This window comes from Papilio xuthus, unplaced genomic scaffold, assembly GCF_000836235.2.
Source record: "Papilio xuthus unplaced genomic scaffold, Pxut_1.1 DF828177.1, whole genome shotgun sequence".
NCBI lineage: Eukaryota > Metazoa > Arthropoda > Insecta > Lepidoptera > Papilionidae > Papilio > Papilio xuthus.
Genome location: NW_013530472.1, coordinates 2,775,580 through 2,789,656, shown reverse-complemented (window position 1 = coordinate 2,789,656; position 14,077 = coordinate 2,775,580). Strand labels below are relative to the sequence as shown.

Genomic DNA, 14,077 nt, shown 5'->3' with positions numbered 1-14,077 from the left:
TAGGGAGGTTAAAAGGTTAAGGATGTTTTAGGGTTGTCACCTTTTCGCACGTAACTCTTATCCAAGTTGGTACAGTACATTTTCAGTGTACGTTTTGACATTGATGATCGTCACAGAATGGTTAATGTAATAGTTTTGTTTGCGTCTGCTAAGAATCAAGGGTGAACATATTTTATGTACTGGACATTGTTTTTTCGTTGTCGACACGTCACTAGCCTTTTTCTTTCGGGCCTGTTTAATTGACAGTTGACAGCCCTAGGCATGGTACAGTCGTGACAAAAGTTGGAATTCACGCGGAGACGTGGACGCGACCGGCCAGTAGCTCTTGACGGTTGGTTCAAACATTCTAATGTATGATGACGCAATGCTACACGAACTGGATTTGCACTCGTCTCACTAAACTCGGTATATTAATAACACAAGCTTTATCTATATTAAAACATTTTGCCAATCATTTTAAATCTTAATAAGTGACTTTATAATAATGTTCACTAGCTTATCTACTTCATTTTAACTTTTATATTTCTTCTATTCTAAAATTACCTTCGTCTTGATAGAAGATACTGAAAGTACATGTAAGTCAATAAGGTTTTAGGTATTTAATATAGATTTGCGATGATGTCATTTAGTCCTCAATAAAAATTAAATACCAATGCATTATCACAATACCTTTAATTGGTGTGTATCAAAGCAATGTAGACTTTCTAACATGAATTACGTCTTAAAATATGGTTAAATTAGGAAAGGAAACACACACTTCCGCGACGCCCACAAGCATCGTCTGAGTCGCGCTAAATACATTTCTCGTTATAAAATTACGAAACAAACTCAAACATCAAATCGTTTACGGTAATTCTTTTTCAAATCGAAAATGTTGTCTTAACTTATAAATTACTTTAATTAATATGCGACCGCGAATCTTTAACGAGTTTCTGGTGTGAGTGCGGTGTCGGAAAAGATTTGCGCATCCATTGCGGTATCTTATTAACATTCTAGTGGGTGTTGGCTTACAAAAGAGTTATTGCATGTATTGCAAAATGAACGTGTCGGATGCGTTCCGTGGCTAATGTTGCGACTGTACGGCGCTGGCCAGACTGCTTGGCGCGCCACTTTTTTTTCAAACAAACCTATTTTCTTTATGAATTTTGGACAAGCGTAGGCGTCGCTCTCGGAAATTGTAAACTTTCTTTTTTATAGTCCCAGAGAGAATGATAATTTAGATGATACTTGCCAAACAACTAATTTTGTTAATTTTTTAGTGGTTGACACCAATATTCTATATAATTCTATTAATTAAAGTTTAAAGTATCAAAGAAAATATAAATCAATTTCCTAAGTATATAGATTTATTGTTAGCTAATGTGGAAAAAGAAAATTATGCTTTTTATGCATATTTTTCTTTTTTTACAGTAGACTTGATAATTAGTAATAATACATCAGCCCAAATGCTGAGTATTAAATCTAAAAAGTCCATAGCTCGATGTTTATGATTCTCATTAGACAAAAAGCGAGTCTCTGTCTAGCTCACAAAAAATCTATTTCGCGACGTATAATGTTAATTTTCGAACACGTGTTTTAAATATTTTTAATGATGAGTCATGGGTCTAAGCGGATTACGCAACATCTTTAGTTAATGTATTTAATATGCCATAGATGTATTGTGACGTCACTTATTGATTATAACTGTATTAGCACGTGTGATTTAAAAAAAAGCATTATACAAAACATAATACTGGCAACTTGATGCCCTAATTAGAAGAAAAAAATTGTGAAAAATTAAAAATACGAAAATTGTACTTTTACTTTCATAATATTAATGCTGAAAGCTTTATGTTTATTAAAATAAATATATCGATAAAGGTTAAAAGACATAGTATATTCATGTAACAGTCATTAACAAATCCCAAATAAGGCGGAAAAAGAAAAAAATACTGTTGATTTTTTTATCGAAAAACAAATATGAATTAATAAGTTTCCGCAAATAAAGAGGGTTTTTCCTAATGAATCGAAACATATTTATATTCCGTTCGTATATCGTTATGATAGTTAAGAAAATTTGTTGCTCATAGTATTTTACTATTTTACTAAAATTAAACACTCTTAATTTGAATTGAAATCACAATTTTATAAAAGAATTATTTATTGATTTAATCAAAAATAAAATTATTGTCATAAATCGAAGTGTCTCGAACATTCGCTTTTCTTTGCCTTGCTATTATGCCAGCTTGAAGGTGATACTGACGATACATGTATTCTTTGGTCATGGCTTGGGCTGTAAACATGCCTCGGCTGCGTTGAAGAATCTCACTCGCTGGACCCCAACTAGGATCGATTCTTATCACAGACCAAATATCTTTTCTTAAAACAGCAATTAATAGTTTCAAAAGTATACCAAACAAGATGTAACCAATCGCCACTAATAGTAAGTAACGTCCGGTAACGTCCACTATATTATTACTATCCCAACGATAATGTATTTCATTGCAAAATGCATACAAAAGTATAATACTTGTGGCAACCCAACCTATTTTCATAAAAATCGATGGCTGAACACCTAACATAAAATGTACATCCTCTCCGAATCGATGCATTCCGTACATTAATACAAAAACGAAACACTCTATAGCTGCTATAAATGTAGAAAGAAGATTCAAATAAGTTCTACAAAGTGATAAAAATAAATTAATACCATATTTCGATTGTAGCGGGATAGTTATTAGAAATAATATAACGATACAGGTCAAACAAATTAATCCAGGATATTTAGCAACTTTAGAATTTCTTCTTCTCACCATTTCTAGTAAGTTAAAGAAAGCGATTACATTTGTATTAAGACCTATAATAGCATTGGCACTATAGATAAGTGGTAACCATAGAGAACTATTCCGGTAATAGCGAATGAGTCGTGGAATCTTCTCAAATAATAATGTCATTGGTGCTCTAATTAAAAATTCCGGTTTCATTCTGTAATGATAAGCATACGGACAATACATCATGGCTGTCGTACAAACTGTAAGAACAATAAAACCTATAGTGATTGCTACACAAATTACAACATTAGAGTAGCAGGGCGATCGAAAGCTGACACCAGATGCGAAGTTAAATGTTATTCCAGAGCCGATGGTTAAAGTAAAGATAACTTGCTGAATCATATTTGACAGACGAAATTTTTTACTAAAATTGTTAAAGTCGAGGTCCAAAACATCTTCGTACTCAACGACTATTCCCTTTTGAAGCATCGAACCAGTAAGAAGTAATATATAAGCGAAGATAGGATAAATAACAAAGAAATGAACAAAACATTTTATAGATTCCATTCGCTTGAAGCAACTTAAAAATGTCATAGCACAAACAAATCCAGATGCGAGGCATACACGCCACACTATGAAAAAGTTTCTAGTATTATCCACTTCTAATATATAAAATCTCCAATACTGGTATTCGGGATATGTAGTATGCAGTTGATCACAATAGCTTGAGCTGAATTTCCGCTTTATACAATCTTCGTTGACGGTGTAGTTGGTAAGTAATATGTCACAGTCCTGATCGGACCAGGATCCGCATAAGAAATAAGGTATTGGTTTCTCGAAGCTGATTAAGAAGTAATGCAATAAGAAGGAGACAGCGTTGTGATTGTAGATGATAAACAAAATTTGCCAAATCACTTGCACGTAACCAATGTGGGAGAGACATTTTCGGATCGTCCACACTGAGATACAGTCTCTAGCTGTGAATTGGCTGACGATGGATTCCATGTACAGCAACGGTATTCCGATTACAATAAATAATATGACAGCGCACAATATATTTCCTGTTGTACCAGAAGCTAGGGCACCCGTTGGTATACTTATCGTACAAGCAGTTCCGATAGTTTGACACAACATCACAAGTATATGAACCCGTCTTGACATACGAAATTCTGCATCATTTGTAGCCATTCTTTAATTATTTACTTCTGAAAATTTACGATGAACATAATATTTGAATTTGAATTTCATGACCATACGGATTTTTTTATACCAGGCAATGATTACTTTTGTCGTTGAAAAAATTATAAACGTATTTAAATTAAAAAGAAAAAAGTAACGAGTATATTATCTTTGTTATATTGTTTTGGGGATGAAGAAACGAAAATATCACGAAAAAAAATTGATTACTGCCTGGGGAAGAACTAAAAAGAAAATTTACTGGATTTTTAACTTTACTGAACAGTAAATTTTACCCCAATATTGTCAATTACAGTAGTAATGTTAGTTATATTGAAGTTTTTCTAGTTTAATTTTAAAACGTATTATTAAATCAAAACCAGTTTGAACATTTACACATGCGGATTTAATGATTTGATATTACCATCAAACGAGTTAGAGAATTTAAAAACATAGTATTTGAACAGCGGTATTAATAAGGAAACGATAATTACAGTTCAATGAACGGTATCTAAATGTTGTGTAAATATATTGTACTACCTCCAACTTCAAACATAATATTAACCTCGTAAACAAGTAAAACCTAATATCGTAGAACTTAACCTATCAAGAGCTGGCATGTCCTATTTCAATTTTACCACAGAAATCTATCTATATTTTCTAATACTCGATGAGTAAATTATTAGTAAAGGTTCTAGTTGCATTACGTGCGTATCCCAGCTTAAAGACATTCCGAGCAGGTGTCCGCTAGATAATGAAATTACAATTGACAAACGGCACGCAGTTTCACTTTATACACAACGATACGAGCCCCGAGACCCGTTTACTTGCAAGTAAATGTTACCACAAGGCTTTCTTGTTTCACACTCGTCGTCGACAACCATGCAGGCAACCAAAAGAAATCTCTGGATAATAATAGCATAAGTATTAAAGTTGCGTAAACAATGACATCAGAGCTTAATTTTGGGGAACCCATAGATCTTAACCAAAAAGTATTTAGACGGACAGGAGTCCACAGCGGCAAATTCAAACAGTCATCCTCCATCAAAGGATATTAACATGTATAATTTTATATGAAGCCAGTTGGACCCTTGTCATTTTCAATGTACTGCATAATAATAAAAGCAAATAATATTAAAAGATATAACAGACGTTAGCACCACTAAGAATTAATAATCGTTTTAGCTTCTATTGCTTATCTATTTCAGTCCATTTTCCCAATACATCTAAAGAACATAGGGTGCTAATAAGATCAGATTGGTTGATGTCAAGTAGTAATCTTATTAGACAGAAGTTCTTTATTACGTAAGAGCTGCCGTACACGGCCGTAAAGCTGATCGGAACAGTAGACTCTAATGGCAAAGACGAAAGAAAAATCAAATACAATTATTTTTATTTAAGAATGCATGTCACCGAAAAGTAACCGACAGACGCTATCAGTAAAAAATATGCATCTTTTATTTACACTGTTATTATCTGTCAACAGTATCTAATCAATATTTCTGCAACGTACCAACGTTCATACAGATAAAGACGAAAGAAGACAATTTTTGCGAGCCCCGCCTATGTTTGCTGACCTATATTTTCGTATCATATAATTATGGTATTTGTAAATTTTCAAATTGTTGTGCAACCGTTTTTACACTTTTTGAAATAATTCTGCTTTTATAAAATAATTTGTCCTGAAAGTAAGTTTAATATCTTAAAACAATGGTGAATTTATTTTTGACCCCACTGCATAAGGCTTGTGACATATATTATTATTTGCACTTTTCAGCAGTGGAAACGCTGTTTTACACCGTTATTGTGACAAGACATAGAAGGACGTTATAAGGAAAAATAACTTCAAATTATATTACAATCAAAACTAGATAATGTATGTCTTGGTAGCTTCGATATAATATGTAAATAGAGAAGCCAATATTTACAATTTATTGAATAATTTTTTTACTACAATTTTGAGATATTTTAAGTTTTATTAAATATTTTTAACGACAACGTTTAATTATCTTGTTAAAAATTTATGTGTTATTATCTAAAATAAGGTAAGTCACAAAAATAGAATGTATTTATTTTTAAATATAATGTAATATTTATCGCTATCAGGTCGTATCACGATAATACTTAGTTTATATAAAAATAAATAGACCTAAGTAACAAATGCTTTTATCGCTATAAAAACTTTACTATTTGGACTTTACTACGGTGGATTAATAGTTTTGTGATTTAATAATAATCGTACAGAGTAGGAAACAAAGAGAGAGCAATCCTTAAGAGCATCACTCATGAAAGAGAAACCGATGGGCAGAGATAGTTAATGAAGTCTTTCTATAACGAACAATGATAGTTCTCCGTTTAAATTAAATTAAGCTTTTTGTCTTGTTTAAGATAAAAATATCTTTATTATATATTAACATTGTACGTCGTCAGAAAATATTAAGATAATTATCCCGGACGTGTAATAACGTCGTTCTTGAACAGGTGCGGTTAGATTTAAGTTTATTCGCTAGGTTTTGCGGAGCTAATACTAGTTTCACACGAGGGCTGAACAGTGATGCAGTAGTTGCAGTATTACGGTAGTACGGTACAGTACTGTACACAAAGATAGAAAAAACTGCTCTAATAGTCATGTTAATGCGCAGTCCATACGCATTAGCATGAGTCTATGATTAGTTAAAACGCGTACTTGTCAAAATATTTCTCTTCTGTCTCATCTTTGTGAGCACAAATAATAGCAGTACTGGACTATCCTACTGCACTGTCTTATTATTTTACCCTCGTGTGAACCTAGCATAACGTTAGCAAGACTTCAGTAGTATCTAGCGGCTGCATCTCGCAGACCTTTCTCTTATCGATAACTCGACTCCAGATAGAATCGTAACGAGACGACTTTCAGTCTCGTAGAAAACTATTTCGTCATTCCTTAGCTTATTCACATCTATTTCATAAATTAAAGATCAAACGGTAGTATGACTGGGAACTTATTTATTTTTATTTCATTTATTGGTATTTTATTTTTACAGGCTGGAAACCAAATGTTGAAAATTTAATAGACTCAGATGATATTTAAATACTCCTTCGTCATTGGCATGTAAGTACATATACCTTTCCCATAAGCTTTCTCCGCAACATAACTGCACACATCCAAATCTCCTCTAGATTTTGTTTTTAATAAATATAGCTGTATGTTTCTACCACCCTTATGCATACAAAAGTTAAAAATTTCTTTTATAAACCTAACCTAAATTACTATAGTTTTTAACTTTTTACAATCAATTTAAAATAGTCATATTCATAATCTTCTAAACTGTTATCACAAAGTATATCTTATACAAACAGTCCGGTTTAGACCACAACCGGCCTCTATTGATTTTGACTGATTACAAGCCACAAGTGCCCGTTATCTGTGCCCACGACGTTGGCGCGCAAGGGCACCACGCTTGACATTTCGGTCATGATTGAAGAATTCAGATACCATAGACAATTTTTTATTTAAATTTGAGGATTTTACCTAAATAAATTTGTACCTTTAATTCAAAATTGTTCCATCCAATTTGTTATTTTTTTTGTTTCTATTTGATTTCATTAAAGCTATAAATAAATAAAAACTTTTCACGGTACAATTATTCCTACCTTTCTTTTTATTCCTATGAAATGGTCAATAAGCTTAATAGTTCCGGAACGCATCATTATTTAACAATAATAGTATGTATAGTTCCTTATCAATCTTAAGACGCAAAATGTAATTTCTAACACGTCGCTGCAGTGATTATTTTCTCGTATATCATAACAGAGACCAGCTGTGCAAATATTTTATGTAACTATTTCATTAGGTAACATATAACATAAATGAATAGCAACAATGAAGTTAAAATACCGCCAACGTTTGGACTGCGGAGCGAAATCGTGACCGAATCGATTTTCTTTCAAATTCAACTTTGAGCGGTACGCATACGGACACATTTTGTAATCTGCTTCTAACACTGGCAACATTTCCCCGATGTTGTTTCTATCTCTTTCCTACGTAGGAGGCGTGCTTCGCCATTTCGAATGGAATTTTGCAACGCAACAGAATGAAGTATAGCTGTCCTTGTCTCACGCGACCCTTGACCTAATCGATTTTAGTGAATGTGGCCGGTTCGCGGTTTCGCGGATCGATTAATTATTCCTAAGATTTAGATCTATGCCCGCAATTGCGTGCTTTAGGAAGAATTTAAGATGGCGCTATTGCGAACTTTACGTTGCACAAATGTATAAGCGTGTTTAGGTTCAAATAATTGTTTGAATAATTTTAGAATGTTATCAAACTATTTAATATTTATCTAATTTAAACCTTTTTCTATATTAGCGATATCAAGCGCTGCCATAAAATAATGTATTCAATATATTCTAAAGTACGTAATGTAAAATGATACTATAAAAATATATTTTTTTAAAATAAAGATAATTGTCGAGTTTATTTTTAGTACCTTTACATAAGTAGTACACAAAAATAGTCAATTCTAAATTACATCAAGTAAAATAAATTTTAGATTTACTTCTTTCCTACAAGTATCAAAATTATTTGAAATTTTGTCTATCAATGTAAATATTTTATTAAAGATTAAAAATTCAACAAAATGACAATATAAGGAGACTGTGAACAAAGTAGGAATTTAATATATAAAATATATTTATGGACCGATAAAAAATAATAAAAAAAATAAAAAAACTCTGTTCTAGTTTAGCCGACTGCTAACGAATGCTGACCCTAATAGCAATAAACAATAGATTCAAATAAACAGGCATTACGAATAAAGGCGCGTCCGATCTGTTTATAGTGTTTATAGGTTCGTGCGAAAGTGGCGACGACGGAATTTATATGTCTTAGTGCAAATCGCAACCACTCTCTCCTCTTACTAAGGATTCATCGTTATAATACACCTTAAAGTAGATTTAACTAAACCAAGAGAACTAAGACGTCCGGATTACTAGTTACAACACTTAACAGGGTTTGAATAATTTTGTAGAAGACTAGCTGTTGCCGCGATCGCATCTGCTTCGCGAAACTAAGTGAAAAAACCGAGTAGATACTTGTCACATAATTTATAATATAAAAAAAATTAGGACTACGATAATTCTTTTCATTTATAAATACTTTTGTAATCCTCAGTTCCAATACGTGTTTTCAGGAAAAAGCGTGTCTATCTGCAATTTCCAAATATATATTTGCCGAATTTCATTCTGTGTAGCTGTTGCCGAGTAAGTATAAAAAAAAACTAAAAGGAATATCCGGTAGGAACTATACTTTGTTTTTCTTGTAAAAGAAACTTACGAAAAACGTAGTTAAAAGTTAGTATTTTATAAGTTATGGTGTGTCCAAGGGAAATAAGGATTTAAATTATATATATTTATATTTGTAAGGCCAGGTGGTTGGTGAGTTAATTGTTATTCATTTATGCAGGAACGCTTCAGCAACATTGTAAATGTCTTGTTTTATAACATTTTTTTGTAAATACATAAATAAACTCACGCGTGATTTTACCTAATTATTATTGCAATTATCAATTCTTAACAAAAGTGGTTTCCGTTTTGTAAAAAAAAAACATTTGGCTACTGTTGACTAAATAAAATATTAATTAAATTAAAATAGTTTTCATTACGCCTACACAATATCGCTTTATAAATACGAATGTTTGGATGGATGTATAGATGGATGTTTGTTTGAAGATATCTCGAGAACGGCTGAGCGGACTTTGCTAAATTAAAGAATACATAGGCTACTAAATAAGTTTTTTAACACTGCGCGGATAGAGTTCGGGATACTGCTAGTTAAAAATTAAATTGTCACAGTCACCTACGCTTAGATACAGAGAGCTTTTAAAAGAATGGTTAGGTAAAAATTACTTTCACAAATTAATTTACGAAATACATTTGATGGAAGAAATTAAGTTAATTATACAAGAACACGAAATAGAGTCTTATCACATCGTGTTTCCGCGTCCGAGCAGTTTAGATCCCGGGGCGAGACAAATTGCTTGCATCGCATAATGTTAGACATAGTGAGAGTTTTAATACATAAATTATTTCATCACTAAATTAAAAATTTTGTCGTATACTATAACAGCAAAATTAATTAACAATTTTTTTGGCTACACGTTGTATATTCTAGGTAATTTAAAGCAATCTAGAAAGATGGTGCTTTTCTCTCTCTATCTAGGAAAAAGCAAAGGAAGGGAGAATTATCCTCTCTCTGCCAATTAAAGGAAGGCGAAGCTTCTGCAAATACCGATATCTATAAGCAACGGTCACTTAACTATTTTGGCGATTTCAGGAAATCGCTTGATGGGTTGCCAACTTTTGCTATTTAAAAAAAATGTTGTGACATTTGTTAAGAAATGATTAAATTTCCTTGTGATTGTCATTAATGTTTCCCGATAGTAAAATATCAAAATGAAACACATCCACCGGTGGGGATATTAAAAGCAAATATGAATTTTAACGGCCTAATTTCGACAAATTGCTGTCGGAGGTAGATCGATAAATTCAGCTGTTTTACGACTACCTCTAAACACTGGTAGCCACAGCAGTCACTATACTTTTATGTCCCATAACAATGACATACGATTATTGCGTATGGTATCTGACAATTCGAATCGATTTCAATTCTCGAATATGCGAAATCAATTATATAAGGGACTTTAACTGTCACACACAGCCATCTAAAGGATACTTTGCAGTCCTTCAGTGTAGATTAAGTGTGAGAAATATATACAAAAAAGGATGGTCAGTAAGCATAACGACATTTTTCTACCGATTTACTTTCATACTGCCTTTTATCTTGGTGTCTATTAAAATATGGAAGCGAATTCATAACTATGTATAACTATAATATACTAATTCTTACGTTATTATAGAATTTATTTATATTATCCAATTGAATTACATTTTTGTTTTTTTTAAGAACGATCTACCGAATCTTAAGTAAAAGAAAAGAAGAAAAAAATATAACCCATTGTCGAATCGACGAATGTTGACTATTATCTTTCTGATGACAAATGAGCCCAAACCTGCATCGGACGTTGAACCAAGCACCGGAGTGTTATGGGTCCGAAAAATTGTTATTGCACCGAATACATTGCTGCATTTCCAACAATTTAATGGACGTAATATTGAATGTTATTGTGTATGAAGCAATGCATTTGCTGTATCACGTATTCGACGAAGGGGTAGGGTTAAGCCGATTTAGATCGGACTGATAGAAAACATGGAGTTGCGATGCTAATTCTAAATGCGAGCCCCCGTTCGCATATACATGATAATTCAAATGCTTAAAGAATGGTGTCCCTTAAGTTGACAGATACGAAGCCAGTTTGACGGATAATGTATGATTCGATGCTTTTAAACTTGTCAGTTGCAATCACGAAGATTGTTACGAAAATTGAATCATTTAACGACCTTTAAGATACTTTTAAACTGCCAGTTTTGTTATTGCGCGGAATAAATATATAACCACAAAATAAATACCTGAAAATGTCTCAAACACAAGTAAACTAATACTTTATACCACAATCATCATGTTGTTACTTATTTTTCATCTTTAATATCTTACTAATCTATCGTACTTTGCCTGCGTAAAAAAAACTATTTTACCAAAATAAAAAACATTATTACGTTGTGAAGATAATTCAATGCAAACAAAAAACCCTTTCAACTTGTTAACAATTAACAATTTGGTAGAAAATAATTGATACAAATGATAGTAAGTGAGTAAACATTGTTAAAGCCTCAACGTATATCGTAATAAAAGGTACAGTTCGGAGAAAAATAAAAAACGTTCGAATAGGCTATTGCGCTCGATTGTACATAGCTACGTATCTCCCAATCAATCTAGCCACCTGCGCAGGCCAGTAGTAAATCTTCATTATTGATTGGCTTTTTCTACCAATTTACTGTTATGCGCTCCATTCGCATTCATTTAAGAGGCGAGTTTGAATCATAGACAGACGTTAATGGTTGTATCGAAAGTTATGAACAATCAAACACAAAATACATAAGAAATTTTATCTAGCTAATTGTTGATGTTATAAATATTTGATTGTTTGTTTTATGTTTCACATAATGTAAGTATACACTTTTAGAAAACAACTATTTGTTATATCCTATAATTTTTAAGTTATAAGCGTTTAATATATTGTTCAGTAACTTTTTAATCATATATCTAATAAGATATCTAAAATTTTCGAATCATCAATCTTTTATTCAGGTTTATGACGAGAAAGTAAGTAAGAAGATACGGTCAATCTTTGCCTTACTATTATACCTTACTCGCTAGAAGACGTAAAACACAGAGCATCAGTTAATTCTACAAAATCCCAAAAAAAAAATCTTACTCAAAAAATTCCTAATTTGCTTATTTATTGTATGTATTTCCATTTAAATTAGGACTTAAGAGCTGTATTTTCAAATAAATATAATTATCGTTTTCGACGTACTGTTGGAAAGGGGCCGTCTAAATGAATAATGAGTTAATCAATAGTTTACGACTTACAATTTTCCCCGGGCAATTATTAACTTACGATATACGTACGTTACGAGATCACATCAAGTTACTATCCATCAAACCCTACACGACTATGTCGTCTTGGTACGTCATTAAATGTGACCGAAAAGGATTTGGACTGGTCTTAATAAGGAATGCTTTAGCGCTCAGGTAAAAGTACTAATGCTAAGTGTGTAAGTTTTAGAAGTAGTATTGTGAAAAAAATCAATATGAACTTTATTGTAACTCCAAAAGGTGCATTATTCTGTAATTACAAAACTTATAAATGTTAACTAAAGTAATAGTAAAGTTAATTTGATTTAATATAAAGTGTAAAATATTAGTAAGGATACAAAACAGTACAGTCGATAGTAACCGAACCTTGTTAACGAAATTAACATATAACATACGAAATTCACGTACCAAAGTTCCATCAACAGTTCAAACTGAATAATACAATGAATACAAAATAAAAAAGTAATTTAAACCGGACACTCGTATTCTAATTTTCGCTTACATTTCAGGTGATGTCATGTATAAGCGACAAGAAAAGGTCAATGGAAAAAAAAACAACAACATTTCAAATAAACTGACCAAACGTTAAGTGTTGTTACCAGGTTACATATTGTTTCAATATTTAAAAGTTACTCGGTTCCGAAGTCACATCGTCAAGCATTCTTCATGTAGAGGCTCTTGAATTTTATTTCTTACTGCATTTATGAGACTGTCACTTTAACTGTCGGTTTCGCCTACGACACTTATATTGACATATTGTTATCTCAGTTATTTCAAAGAGAATAAGAGAGAGGTCAATATTTTTGTACTACCATTTCGGCAGTGGAAACTGATGGTAAGATTACAAATATACATATCCACTTGTGTGCGCGACTGTACCTCGACGTCGGCAGTGCGTAGGCGGTGTCGTTTTCCCGCGACCCCGACAGTTATATCAATATACGGACGATACGTTGATGTTAGCCACATTTATGGTCATAAAGCTCAGTTAATGTTACCTAATGGCGAAATTTTAGAAATATATTTTCCGATTTTTTTTTTTTATAGGAGAAGGGGGCAAACGAGCAACGAATCGCCTAATATTATTTGATCCGACGCCCATGGACATCTGCAACGCCAGAGGAACCGCAGATGCGTTGCCGGCCTTTAAGGAAGGTGTACGCTCTTTAATAGCCGGAGTTTTAAATTTTTAATTCTTTTATTTTAGTCAGCAATCAATCTAATTGAATACTCATTGCATTATATTAAAAATATTAATATCAGTTCAAAGATATTGAATAATAGACAAAAATCCAGTTTTAGTAAGTATAAAGACATTTGGAAAATCAAGGTAGATTTTGATTTCATATAATTTAAGATTGTAATTCTCTGCTTACTTATTTAACACGGCTGTAATACAACTAAAAGTTTGTAACTTAATGCTGTTATAGAAACAATAACATAATTTTATCATCATTTAATAGCATCTAATAATGTGTAGATTGTCCGTTAGCTTCGCCGGTGACATCATCGTGGTGTCATGCTAATTTAGAACTCTAAATATGTATATTAAATTAATTCTAATAGCTTTTTATTTTTATTTTTTATTTTTAAAATCACTATTAGCTACCTGTTA

At 32.2% G+C, this 14,077-nt stretch overlaps 1 protein-coding gene across 1 annotated transcript; it reads right to left on the bottom strand.

Annotated features, from left to right (window-relative positions):
- Positions 1-2,128: 2,128 nt before the first annotated feature.
- LOC106113674 (sodium- and chloride-dependent glycine transporter 1-like) lies at positions 2,129-4,009 on the bottom strand. Its single transcript, XM_013306527.1, has one exon. It carries the CDS (start codon positions 3,936-3,938, stop codon positions 2,148-2,150), a length of 1,791 nt encoding a protein of 596 aa, XP_013161981.1. The 5' UTR covers positions 3,939-4,009; the 3' UTR covers positions 2,129-2,147.
- Positions 4,010-14,077: the final 10,068 nt, after the last annotated feature.

What these genes read in the sequence shown, in the direction of transcription:
- LOC106113674 (XM_013306527.1), bottom strand. Translation starts at nt 3,938, where the DNA reads ATGGCTACAAATGATGCAGAATTTCGTATGTCAAGACGGGTTCATATA.